General features: G+C 37.4%; 1 protein-coding gene across 3 annotated transcripts in view; it reads right to left on the reverse strand.

The window, feature by feature from the left end:
* Positions 1-13,800, reverse strand: part of AGK (acylglycerol kinase) — a 75,857-nt gene that overhangs the window by 29,868 nt on the left and 32,189 nt on the right. For all 3 annotated transcript variants that reach the window (XM_019749857.3, XM_088799875.1, XM_074315264.2), the window contains exons 5-8: positions 8,633-8,708; positions 4,077-4,169; positions 2,371-2,403; positions 822-916 (exon numbers count right to left, since the gene is read on the reverse strand). In XM_019749857.3, the coding sequence (XP_019605416.1) occupies positions 822-916; positions 2,371-2,403; positions 4,077-4,169; positions 8,633-8,708 (297 nt within the window). The remainder of the gene's footprint in view (positions 1-821; positions 917-2,370; positions 2,404-4,076; positions 4,170-8,632; positions 8,709-13,800) is intronic.

Here is a 13,800-nt window from a genome sequence, read left to right on the forward strand (position 1 = left end):
AACCAGAAATGTGAGGAGATTTTAATTAATTCATCCAACAAATCTTTATTTATTGACCTCCCGTAAAATGTCACAAAGTTTACATTAAAGATCAGGCAACTAACGAGAGCCTAGAAACGATTTGCTCAAGATTATAGTATTAATCACTGCCAAAGGCAGGACTCAGATTCAAGATTCCTATCTACTTGAAAGACTAGAACTCTGTCTACATCACACTTTGGAGGGGAATGGGCAGTCACAACAACTTGCCCGACTCCTGAAGACACTGTGCGATTCACGCAATTTAATTCAGACGTCAGGGCTGCACTGCTTTGCCGGTCTGCCTCACCCATAGTGCCTTCCACGTCAGGCACTGCCAAAAGGATGCGGCTGCATTTAGTTGTTTTATCTACTTACATTATTGAGATAATGAAGCCAAGATAACCTACCAGTTCAGTCTTCACAAGGGACCTGCTATTTGTCGTCGTGAATATTTAAAGCAAACAAATGATTGGTGCAAATCTGGCCTTCACTAGAGAAATCTTACCATGTAAAAGCATAAAAACAGTCTGATCAGGGAGGCTATCTTCCTAACTGACCAAAGGGCACCAGTATTCATCTCCATACCTGACCTGGTGACTTCATATTAGATCAACCAGGGTCCCACAAGCCAACAGGGAACCTTCCCAATGATCTGAAAGATTAAACTCCAATCTGAGTCCTCCTCTCAATGATTTGAAGCTGCAGGCTATCGAAACTCAAAACAAATATTCATTCACACAGGCGAATTTTCCATTCCCAGAGTCACCCACAAATGCTAACACCCCACATTGACAACCTACTGGACTTGGTTTCCACTTCCGGTAAACAGGGTATGACTCAAACTACTGGTCTGCCCCAGGGGGATAAATCCGATGGGAATCTTACTGAAGGTCGCCTGGTGGGGGAGGGGGAGAAGAAGAAGAAAGTTTTATTGTTTATGGTCAGAAAATCAGGCTGAACAGAGAGGCACAGATATGCCTACTACGACAAGTAACTAACTGTAAATGACCCTGGGCCTGTCCCCCATTCCCCTTGCCACACACCCGAGGCCAGCAATCAGGTAATAATAAGTGAGCAGTTTCCAAAACGAGTCCATGAAAACAACATGACTTTGAATCTGGAAGAAATATTTGGGTACTCATTAATAGCAACTAGTTAAGAGAAATTTGGTTAAGAAAAAAGGGTCTTAAAGATATTAGATAAATGTACTACTATAAAGATAGTGTTATATTGTTCCACTATCTGAAAAAGTGTTCACACCATTAGAAATATCTAATATATGTACAATAACTGATGACAGGTGAAAGTGCTTTATAAACTATCTCAAGTATAAATAAGGGAAAGAGAATAAGCAAGTTCAAGTAGCAGAAGTTAATGGCATAGTTCTTGAATTAATTAAATGCCACAAATAAAGAAACTCTGTAAGGTTCCCAAAGATGATTTTGAGGACAATCTACTATTACCAAAGAGACAGGGAAGGCTCTTCTTTCTTGCTATTATTTATAAAATATTTTAAACTACAGCAGAAAAAGTGTTTAAAATAATGTCACAAACACACACCCCAAACTCAGATTGAACAAATGTTACACTTTGCCATATTTGCTTCAGATGTTTTAAGAAATAAAATGATACAGATACAATTGAAGTCACTTCTCATCCTATTCTTCTCTCTCCTCCCAAAGGAAACCATTATCCTGAGGTTGGTGTGGTGCTTTTCCATCCACGTTTTTTGTTTGTTTTCGTTTGTTTGTTTGTTTGTTTTTTTAAGGAGGGCGCAGCTCACAGTGGCCCATGTGGGGATCGAACCGGCAAGCTTGGTGTTATTAGCACCACGCTCTAACCCACTGAGCTAACCGGCCACCCTGTTATTCTTTTACTACATTATTTTAGGCATCCATTAACAGGTTGTTTATTTTCTGAATTTTAAAACTTGGTAGAAATGCATGACATATTTTGGCAACCTGGCCTTTTTCCTGAATATTTTTTAGATTTAACCATATAGATATTTATAAATCTACTTCATTCCTTTTAACCTCTGTTTGGCTTCCAATATATGAATATACCACAAATTATTTACAAGGAATCCTTTGAAAAATTCTAGGGGAAATTTGTGTATATTAAACAACTCTTGGTAAAAGCTGTTAGATCCTCTGGATTCCCAAAGCAGAAACGTCTAGCATGAGTTAATAAGTGTCCTAAGTCACTTGACTTTCTAAAATGTAAGGAAGCACAACTTATGCTCTCCTTACAATAGAAAATGGGGAAAAAAGGTAAAAGAAGGAAGTAACGAGAGAGAAAAAGAAGAGCAATGTGAAAGCTGAGATGCAATGACTCTTCTTAAAAGCTTACCTCATCTGCCCTTCGAAGAACTCCAGTAATAACCTACAAATGTTAAAAAAAAATTATAATCATTGTCTATTTCCTTCATCATAAAAGAATTGGATTCAGTTTTCATGGACCACAAACTTGTTCCTGTTTTCTTCCTAAAAACTATGCCAAAAGACGTATTTGGCTCTTAAAACATGTAATATCCTCCAATAGGACAGAGCTAAATTAAATTTTATTCTTGTCCTAAAGTCCGTGGTACAACAAAGGCTAAGAAAATAATTATAAAATCTCTACATTACATTAGCAAAATTCTGTTTTAAGTTCTATAAGATGGGTATAAATGTGCTGCTCACATCAATTATACAAAAGACCCTCCCTAGTCTGCTCCAGTGCAGTGCACATATAAGAAAAAAATCACACTGCTACACTTCGAAGTCTGCTCTCAATAAATATTTCTTACTGATAAATATAAAGATACAGGGGATAGTAGCCCTTTTATGAAAAGACATTATTAATTTGAATTTTTACAGAATTTATTTCTAAAATATAGTACAATGTCTTATATAAACTGAAAAATACCTGAAGAAAAAAAATCCTTTCTCATAAACCCACCAGACAGGATAACCACCATTAATCAATTATTTATCAATTATTTATATTTTGGTAATATTTCCTTCTAATTCTTTATTCATTGGGGCATATTTTGATGACTGGATTATACCAAACACACAATTTGGTATCTTTCTTAAAAACATTTTGTAAAGTAAAGGCCGACACCACTCTTCTTGCTTCCTCTCCTGCCTCACTGCATGTTAGGATGAAACGGGGCTGTCAAGAGGTCTACTTCATTCTCGGCTGCCATGCCATCAGTATTCTTCACACTTCATTAAGAAGCCATAAAGACAATTACAAGATCATTAGCACAGCCTTTGTAAAAGCAGCCGAGGAAGGCTCACATCATTGCCAAGTCAAACATAGGATAGTGCAGTCTGTGGTTGGCTCCTCTCTCCACCCTGATGAAACCCGCGAGGGAAGCAACAGGCCATGGAAATGAGGTACGGATGTGAATTATGTACACAGGATGGCTGACAGAGTGGGAGGGGCACTGCACTGCCCTCCTTAGCGGTTTCCAATATACTATGGAGGTTCTAGTCTTGCCCTGGACAAGAAGAGCACTTGAGGGAAATAGACTTACTGTCCTTACCTGACCAAAACAAGCACTTAAGGCTATGTGCTGTTAGAACAAAGGCAGATGCGTGCATGCGAACATGGAGACCTCTGCCTCTAAGTGTGCTACTAGGAGATAACATCACATGGGACAGAAATGAAGGGAGAGTGGAGAGGTGCATTCCAGGGAATCTGTATTTTCTACGCATCATCCCTCATAACAAAAACTGTGATTCCATAATAGGGCTACTTCACAGGAGTCTTCAAAACATATCGTACACACCACCATTTTGTCTCCTGTTTTATTCAATTTTGTCACTCTTAAATTTAATAAAACAAAAACCCTTCTATGGACTGGGTATAGAGTTTATACAAAGCAACAAAATAAAAGTGCATGAGAAAAACATAACACTATACTTATTTAAGAAGAAACAATCCTAAAAAAATAGGTTACAAAGAAAGAATTTCCTTAAATTAAAACCACATTATGCTATTACTCTAAGGTCTAATTCCCAACTTCCTCGTCTCCAAAACGGTTTCAAACAGCACAACGGCCATACCTCCTGCAACGTCCCATCTCCTCCGGCAACAATGATGACGTCTGTGTTTTCCATCAGTTCCAGGAGTTTCTTGGCTTGGCCCTCATAATCTGTCTGAAATGCAAACGCAGCCTTTGGTAAATTTATCACCCTAAGGCCACAGGTAAAAGGTTTAAAACTACGGGTTATTTTCTTTCAAGTTTTACACTGAGTCTTTTCTTAAATTCTACATAATTGATAGACATGAAAAACTAAACAGCTAACAAAGCAACTATGCATGGCTTTTATATTTTTATACATTCAGAGCCGGAAAAAACCTCAGAAACTATCCAGTCAGCTCCTTGCTTTGGTTTGTGTCAGTTACACAGCGCGTCCAAAGATTCATTTCCAGCCATCATTTAGCCAGTGCCTTTCCTCTGAGAGCAGGAAGTCAAGTGTAAATGCAAATGAGGAAAAGCAAATGTCATGCAAAGAGCACAAATTTGGGAGCCCAAGAGACCCAGATTAAGTCTCAGCTCTGCTACTTTTCAGCTGAGTGGCCTTGAACTCTGGGATCTTAATTTCCTTTTCAATGAAATTATACATGTTGGGGAAGGGGATAAGCCTAGCTTCCTCATGATACTGTTGAAAAGTAGTATGTTCATAATTGGTACTATACCGAATCAAAGGAGGTTATTATTGTACATTGAAATACTATCGTACAGAAAGTACAGGTAGGATTGAAGTTAGTCACAAAACGTACCGAGGCCTCACCATTTTTACTGAGAAGACTTTGTCTCAGATAGCGTAAACGAACCAGGTAAGCAACCACCCCTAACACCAAACATTGACTTTCTATAGACATGATACAACTAATTCTAAAATAAGAAAATACTCCCTCCAATTCCCACTACTCTAGACACACTAATAGGCAAAAATTAAAGGTTTGGATTTCAGATGGCCTAAAGCCCCTGTGACAATAAGTCACAATTAACAGAGAGGAAAAAGGAAGTTCCTAAACTAACACCATTGAATTTTATAATGAATGGTCCTACTTTTATTCTCAAAATGAAATGACTGGTATTAGGATTATATATTTGTAAGTATTTCATTTTTAAATAAAGAATATATGTCAATCCTAATTAAAGGGGTGGTTTGTGAGCACCCTGAAACGGGTGATCATTGGGAATCAGGCATGGGTTGCTGAGAATGAAACAATTCATCTTTGACAGATTACTAGCTCAGTAGATCTGGGAAACTAGACAGACATTGTATCTGGCATTCAGCAAGCTGCCCCCTCCCCACATACACACAAGGTGGGAAATGTAGAAACAACACCCCAGAATACAATTAAATTAGTTACCAATTGAATGTCTAGGCTCAAAGTGAGATGCTCAGTGAAGTGATATCAAAGTGTAGGTAGGTTCTTAGTGACATTTTTTTAGGGCTGTCCTTTCAACCTTTTCCTATATAACACTCTATCAACAGTGGAGATGGAAGGTAATTTACTGAATATGAAAGTGATACAAAGCTGACAATCTTGCCCCTCCTTCCTCCTCCAACCTCATCCGCTCTGTCTCCCCAAGCTCATTCCATTCCAACCACACTAGCCCCCTTCCTCTCCCTCAAACACCCAAATACACACCCTTCTCAGAGCCTTTGGCCAAGCAGTCTGCTCAGCCTGGGTTCTTTCCCTCTTTGCACAGCTGCAAGACTCATTTCTTTCAGGTCTCTGTTCAAAAGGCATCTTATCGATTGCCTTCCTCGGCCTTCTGAACTCAACTAACACTCATGTTACTCTTGGTCCCATAACCCTTCTTATTTTTCCCTTTGGCACTCATCACCACATGTGCATTTATTTGTATATGTCATATCTGCATCCCATCCTTTCACACTTTGAATGGAAGTTCTTTGAGGACAGACAGGAAAAGTTTATTTTGTCCTGACTGTATCGCCTATACCTAGAAGAGGGCTTACCTCAGAGTAGGCACTCAATAAATATTTGTAAAAAATAATAATAATAATAAACGTGAATAAGAACGTGAATGAAAGAGCTGAAATGCAAAAAGATCTCAACGGATTTAATAGACTATAATTTTAAAAATTACATTAATAAGGATAACACAATTTGAGGCTCTAATTCTAAAAGGAAAATTCCAAATGCACCTAAAGAGGAAGGAGAAAAAAGAGTGTGCTAATGATGCAAAAAGATGAAGTGACAACTAACGTTACACTTTCACAAAAATTAACTCAAGATGGATCACAAACTTAAACGTAAAAGAAAAAGGTGGAAAACTTCTAGAAAATAACATAAGAAGGATCTAGGTGATTCTGGGTTTGGCAATGATAAATCAACCAAAAGTGAGATCCATGAGAGAAAAATTGATGAGCTGGACTTCCTTAAAATGAAAAACTTCTGCTCCGTGAAAAACTTAAGACAATGAAAAGACAGCTGTAAAAGACAGTATGACAAAATATTTGCAAAACACATATCTGAGAAAGGACTTGTTTTCATAATATAAAAAAGAACTCTAAACTCAACAAAAAGAAAACAAACAAGAAACCATCCAATGAAAAGATCCAAAATCTGAGCAGACACCTGACCAAAAAATAAACACAGATGGAAAATAAGCAAATGAAAAGATGCTCAATATTATATCACTAGAGAACTGCAAATCAAGATAATTATATTATATATATATCCATCCATCCATTAGAATTGCTAAAATTCCAAAGACTGACACCAAATGCCGCAAGAATATGGAGCAACAGGACATTTCGTTCATTGCTGGTGGGAATGCAACATGGTACAGCCACTTTGAAAGGCAGTTGGCAGTTTCTCACAAAGCCGACATACTCTTAACAGAATAGAGCAATTGCGCTCTTAGGTATTTACCTAAATGAGTTGAGAAATTATGTCCACAAAAAACCTGCACTTGAACGTTTATAGCAGCTTTGTTCATAATTGCCGAAACTGGAAACAACCAAGATGCCCTTTAGTAGGTAAGTAGATAAAAAAAAAACAACAACAAAAAACAAAACTGTTGTATATCTATGCAACAGAATATTATTCAGTGATAAAAACAAATGAGTCATTAATCCATGAAAAGCAAACCACTGAAGAGCACAGGCGGGAGCAGGACAAGAACAGCTCTGAACACAGGCTGCTGACCAACAGAATCATAAGCAGGGAAATAGTTGTTGAGGCAGTTTGTTCTGGCGCAATAGACAACTATATAGAAATAGATCTAAATACATCAACACGTACAATAAATGTTAATGGATTAAATGGTCCAGTCAAAAGATAAAAACAAAAGAATTGATTTTTAAAATATCCTGTTTTCTTGCCTTTACCAATGATGCATCTAAAATATAAGGATGCAAATGACTGAAAGTAAAGAGACGCAAAAATGAAGGAAACAAAGACAGACCAAGAATTAATAAAACAAACATAAATGAGAGGATCAACAAGCCAAAAACTAATTCTAGACAAGAACTGACGCACCTCTCATGAGACTATTGAGAGAAAAAATGGGACAAAAACAATAATAAGCATGAAAATGAGACACCACAGATGTGACAGAAATTTAAAAGTTTAAAGACGTTTTGAACAACTTGATGCCAATTTGAAAACTTAGATGAAATGAACAAATTCCTTGCAAAATTTACTTTACCAAAATTAACGCAAGAAGAAATAGAACTTGAGTACTTCTAGAGCCATTAAATAAAATTAATATTAAAGAAATCCTCTCAAAGTAAGCTCCAGGCCCAGATGGTTTTACTTGTAAGTTCATCCAAACATTCCAGGAACAAGTAACATCAGTCTGAAATAACCATTCTAGGATCTCTCATACATACAGCCTATAATATGCGTTACAAGTACTTAAATAAATAAATGTTCGTTTTTCACCCCCATCCCTGGAGGCAGACAGCTGAAGATCATATCTCAGACAAGTTGGAGAAAAGAGTTCAAAATCGCACGGTAAATTAAACTAAATGAGCTTTTCATCTCTGACATAATGAAAGTGTATAACGTTAAAAATCCATAAACCATAGACTTATAAGCATGGTAACAGAGAGATTTTCATCAAATATGCACACTTACGGACACATCACACACATACCACTTAAAAGTCCACAACGTAGAATCTGGAGGCATCTTCCGAGACAGCACAATTCTATTTTTACCTACATCTCATAAATTCTGAATCTTTACCAATTAAAATTCATCACCAGAGAAAAATATGTTTACATGTCTGTGGAACTACCAAGAAATTTAATTACTCACACTTAAAGTTTTTTGTTGTATTTTTTTTAAAAAAGAATTCTTATAGCTATCACAATTTTCATCTGCCAAGAGACAATAATTTCACATCCCATCTTTAGATAAGAATCAAGTTCATGCTTCCATCTAATCCTCTTCTGAAAATGAAAAGCTGCCAATGTTTTGAAAAAACAAAATTGCTTTGATTAATTACCAGAACAAGTACACAACATTGATTTCTCTGTGCTTAAGTGAGAAGTGATGTTTGTTAAGAAGAGGCGATATCATAAGGAGGGTTCCTTGGATAAAATCGACCCTCTGGCGCAGTTCTCACCTTAACGATGGTCACATCCATGCCAGATAAGTGTAAAATCGGGGCAGCATTTTTTTCAAACAGAGTCCTTGCTTTGCTGTAAACAAAGGAAAAAACACAAATGTTTTAACACGAATTCTTAAGAGGATGACTAGAAAGCCCAAGCATCTTTTTAGTGTCGGACAAGAACTAGACTAAGGAACACAGGTTTCCTTTATTTGTTCAAATATAGGAAGTCTAACAATGAGTAAGGTGTTTTTATTGATAGAAACACAAACTCTCTCACTCTGAGGCCTCTAGGAATCTACCCTCTGCCTAACACAGTAAGTTCTTATCCATGTGAGATGCTTACAATTCAGTCTAGTTCCTCTAGAGGCAGAAGGTCCACCAGACATGGCTCCACTGAGGCAACAATGTTGGAGGCATTCAATAAGTATTTATTGAGCACCTACTATGTGCTAGACAGGTGTAGGCGCTGGGGATACAACGTGACAAAGCAGACAAAAAGACTTGTAACCTAAACATAACGTAGTAAGTCCTCAAGGAACTTATTTATATCTCAGTGGTGGAAGGAGAAAAATATATTTACTCTAACATTTTTCATATGGCCCAAGGGAATAGATTAAACCAAACAGTATTGTTTAATTCTAACACAGTGCACACAACTTTTGGGAGAGAACTACATCACTTTTAATCATTTCAAATACTAGTGGTGTCTCTATTTCTTGAGTTTTAAACCTGTAGTGATAACCCTGGAGAAAGAACAAACTTCTTTTCCAGGAAGGCAGAATTTCTGCTAGGATACAGATGAGTTTGAAATTACCTAACGTAACTACAGGAGAATCAGCAGCTTGCTCAGAGGCCCCAGGCACGGTTCCTCCTCTGCATTGCCCTAGCTCTCTGCACACCCCTCTCTTAGGAAACTTCACGTTGCGTGATGATTAGTGATTTACAAGACAGTCTTTGAGACTAGACTTGCAAATACAGACACCAAATTGTATTAATCCTTGAATCCCCTGGCCTCTAGGATTACGTCTGGCACAGGTAGAAGATACTTGATATCTGCTGAATTAATGCACAACTGAGTAAACAAATAAACCTATCTAAATGTAGACGTGTACATTCTGAGGAAAAGGAAATTACATGTTTGTTATGTCCCATAATAACAGTTAAACACTTCTTAGAAGAGTTTGTGTGTTTTAAAAATATTATACACATCATTCTGATAGTGACTCCAATTCAGGGCAGGATTCCAAAACACGGCCTAGGAATCAAGGGACACAGAAGCTGCAAAATGTCCCCAAAAGCGTCGTCTCCAAGTTGAATGAATGTTAAACATACCGATCAGTTGACCTGTCTTTTACCCAAATATTTTCGACTATCACATCAGAAACAACTAGTGCTTTCAAAACAATCAACTAGTCAAACATTTAACTTTTACCTCCACATGTACTCAGTACTCTTTCAAAAAGATTTTTATCAGTGATGCATACTTTGACTTTCCTGAGAATATTTTATATAGAAAGAGATGCAAAGACAGCCCATGAGAGCATGTGTACTTATGCACAGAGCAAATTCAACATTCTCTAAACTAAAAAGAATAACCACCAACCACAGACAGAACACAAAACATTTCTTATTATGAATTACCATGGAAACTGAGAGGCTTGGATAAATGTTCAAGAGCCTACCTGAGCAGGTGATAAAATCTCCCCTCGCCAGTTCACCATTTCTGGGGCTTAACCCAAACAATAAAGCGTTGAACTACTGCTACTGAAAACATGTCTCCTTCCTGGGTTACTTTCATTACTAGGTTGACAAGAAAGGATATGTTGGAAGTGGATCAGATCTATCTCAGAGAAGCAAAACTTAGGAGAAGTCTCAATCTATTACATCAGTCACAACAAATCTGTAAGCTCCTCTAAGTCAAAGAAATAAGATTTGAACACTTGGGCCTTTATGTATGCCTGTCGGTGATGCCACGGGTACCGAAAATCTCTAAAATAAAAGTGGAGACATTTTTTTTCCTTCAAGTGTTCCATACAAAAGAGTAAAGAACAAGTGTTACCAGTAAGAAATGCATTATTTGTTATATAATTAAGGGTGAGATAGCATCAGAGATAAAACTTTATATACATGTAATAATTTCCAAGTTCTCTCTCACACACACTCACACACACACACACTCCTTAATGTATTATTAATGCTAAACACACAGTTATCTTATTTCTTAAAGCTCTTATGTAGTTTTAAACCAGTACCACATAATGAAATAGCTACATACTAAATTACATGTCAGGGCAAGGTCAAGATGACAAAAATAGTGCAATTAAATAGTGAGAGCTTTAAAAAGAGATGCGGGAGAGTTTCAGAGTGGCTGCTTCTGGCTGCTTCCTAGAACCACACAGGATTCACCTTGCTCAAGGGGACAACGAGCTTAGGAAAGAAAGCCTTTCCTTAGCCTCACCTTCAGGTAATGATACTATACTTTCCAACAAGAATCCATCTTTAGGGGGCCGGCCCGGTGGCTCAGGCGGTTAGAGCTCCATGCTCCTAACTCCGAAGGCTGCCGGTTCGATTCCCACATGGGCCAGTGGGCTCTCAACCACAAGGTTGCCAGTTCAATTCCTCGAGTCCCGCAAGGGATGGTGGGCTCTGCCCCCTGCAACTAAGATTGAACATGGCACCTTGAGCTGAGCTGCCACTGAGCTCCCGGATGGCTCAGTTGGTTGGAGCGCGGGCTCTCAACCACAAGGTTGCCGGTTCGACTCCCGCAAGGGATGGTGGGCTGTGCCCCCTGCAACTAGCAATGGCAACTGGACCTGGAGCTGAGCCCAGGGCCGCTCCCTCCACAACTAAGACTGAAAGAACAACAACTTGAAGCTGAACAGAACCCTCCACAACTAAGATTGAAAGGACAACAACTTGACTTGGAGAAAAGTCCTGGAAGTGCACACTGTTCCCCAATAAAGTCCTGTTCCCCTTCCCCAATAAAATCTTTAAAAAAAAAAAAAAAGAATCCATCTTTAAAAATGCAAACACATTTCTATATAAACATGTAAACAGAACCTAAAACTGCTCTAAAAGACGTTTAACTTTTTAAATGCAAATGTCTCTTAGACGTAGAAACTCAAAATGACTGATCAGAGCTTAAAGAAATTGCCACATATTTTCCCTCATCAGAATCAGCAAGATGCTGACTCATCAGGTTTGTAAAGGAAACGGACAGAGAACAGTTAAAGCAGGCAGAAGGAGAGGTACAAACACTCTTGGGAAGAGTGGGGGAACAAAAGAGAGAATGTTTTGAACCTCGCTGACAAGTCAAAAATAACAATAAAAGCAGCTTATGTTTCTTATATCCCATGCTTACTATGAAACGGAAATAATGCCTCATGCTTCAGAGGCATTATCGCATTTAATCCTGAAGACACCTATTCTATATGGTAATTTCATAAGGTATGTACCATTACATCTCTGGTTTGACTTAAATCCTGAGTGAACTGAGGATTTAAGTAAAGTAGCTCCTACAGTGTCAGAGCAGAAAAGCATATACAGACGTGGTCCTTCAGCTTCTGAGCCCACGGAGTTCTGTGCTAGCTTCTGCCACAGGCCACCACTGACTTTATTTAGTTGTATTGAGTATTTTGATTGTGTTGTGTTAGGGTCTGTTCATTTGTTGATCTTGTTTAGTATTGATATTAAAAAAGAATGATTATCATGCATTATCATTGGTATGTTTATGAGAGAGGGAAGTGGCTTTAACAAAGCCAGGCAAGTAGGATTCAACTAGGCAGAGTAATGGAGTGAATTTAAACAATCTGTAGGTAAATATCTTAAACTGCTGAATTTAAAAGAAATAAGGTGGAACTAACTTGTCCTCCTATCTGTGAAGCCACACTCAGTCCCAAGAAAGTACTAGAGAAACTTGTTTGAGAAGCTGAAAGCCTTTCCTCTAAGGTCATGAACAAGACAGGGATGCCCCTATCACCACTTTTATTCAATGTAGTATTAGAAGTCCGAGCCACGCAATCAGGCAAAAGAAAGAAATACAAGGTGTCCATACTGGAAAGAAAGAAGTCAAACTCTCATTATGAAAACATGATACTATCTATAGAAAACCCTAAAGACTACATCAAAAATTAATAAATGATGAGTAAAATTGACAATACAACATCTATTTATGATTAAACGACTTAATAAAATTCACATAAAAAGAAAGTACCTTAACATAATAAATACGATATATGACAAACCCTCAGCTAATATCACACTAAATAATGAAAAGCTTTTCCTCTAAGATCAGGAACAAGACGAGGATGGCCCCCTTTTGCCACTGTTATTCAGCATAATACTGGAAGTCCTCGCCAGAGCAATCAGGTAAAAGAAAGAAAAGACATACAAATTGGGAATGAAGAAGGAAAACTAGCACTATTTGCAGGTGACATAATTACATACATAGAAAATCCTCAAGACTCCACCAAGACTATTAGAAACAGTAAAAAAATACACTAAAGTTGCAAGATTCAAAAATAAATGTACGAAAATCCATTGTTTTCTATATACTAACAGTGAAATGTCAGAAAAAGAAATAAAGAAAGCAATCCCATTTGCAATTGCAACAAAAAATATAAAATATCTAGAAATAAACTTAACAGAGGAAGTGAAGGACCTATACACTGAAAACTACAAGACATTGTTGAAACAAATTAAAGAAGACACAAAGAAAGGAAAAAATATTCTGTTTTCATGGATTGAAATAATCAACAAAATTAAAATGGCCACATTACCTAAAGCAACATATAGATTTAATGCAATCCCAATCAAAATCCCAATGGCATTTTTCAAATAAATAGAACAAAAAAATAATCAAATTTGTATGGAACCACAAAAAAGCCCGAATAGCCAAAGTTATCCTGAGGAAAAAAAAACAAAGACAGAGCCATCACACTCCTTTACATCAATTTATACTACAAAGCTAAAATAATCAAAACAGCATGGTATTGGCAGAAAAATACACACACAGACCAATGGAACAGAATTGAGCCCAGAAATAAACCCACATGTATATGGGCAACTAATTTTTGACAAAGGAGCCAAAACATACAATGGAGGAGGGAAAGCCTCTTCAATAAATGGTGTTGGGAAAATTGGAAAGCCACATGCAAAACAATGAAACTAGAGGTTATCTG

This window comes from Rhinolophus sinicus, chromosome 8 (genome assembly GCF_057876585.1).
Source record: "Rhinolophus sinicus isolate RSI-liver-muscle chromosome 8, RSI-T2T, whole genome shotgun sequence".
Taxonomy (NCBI): Eukaryota; Metazoa; Chordata; class Mammalia; order Chiroptera; family Rhinolophidae; genus Rhinolophus; species Rhinolophus sinicus.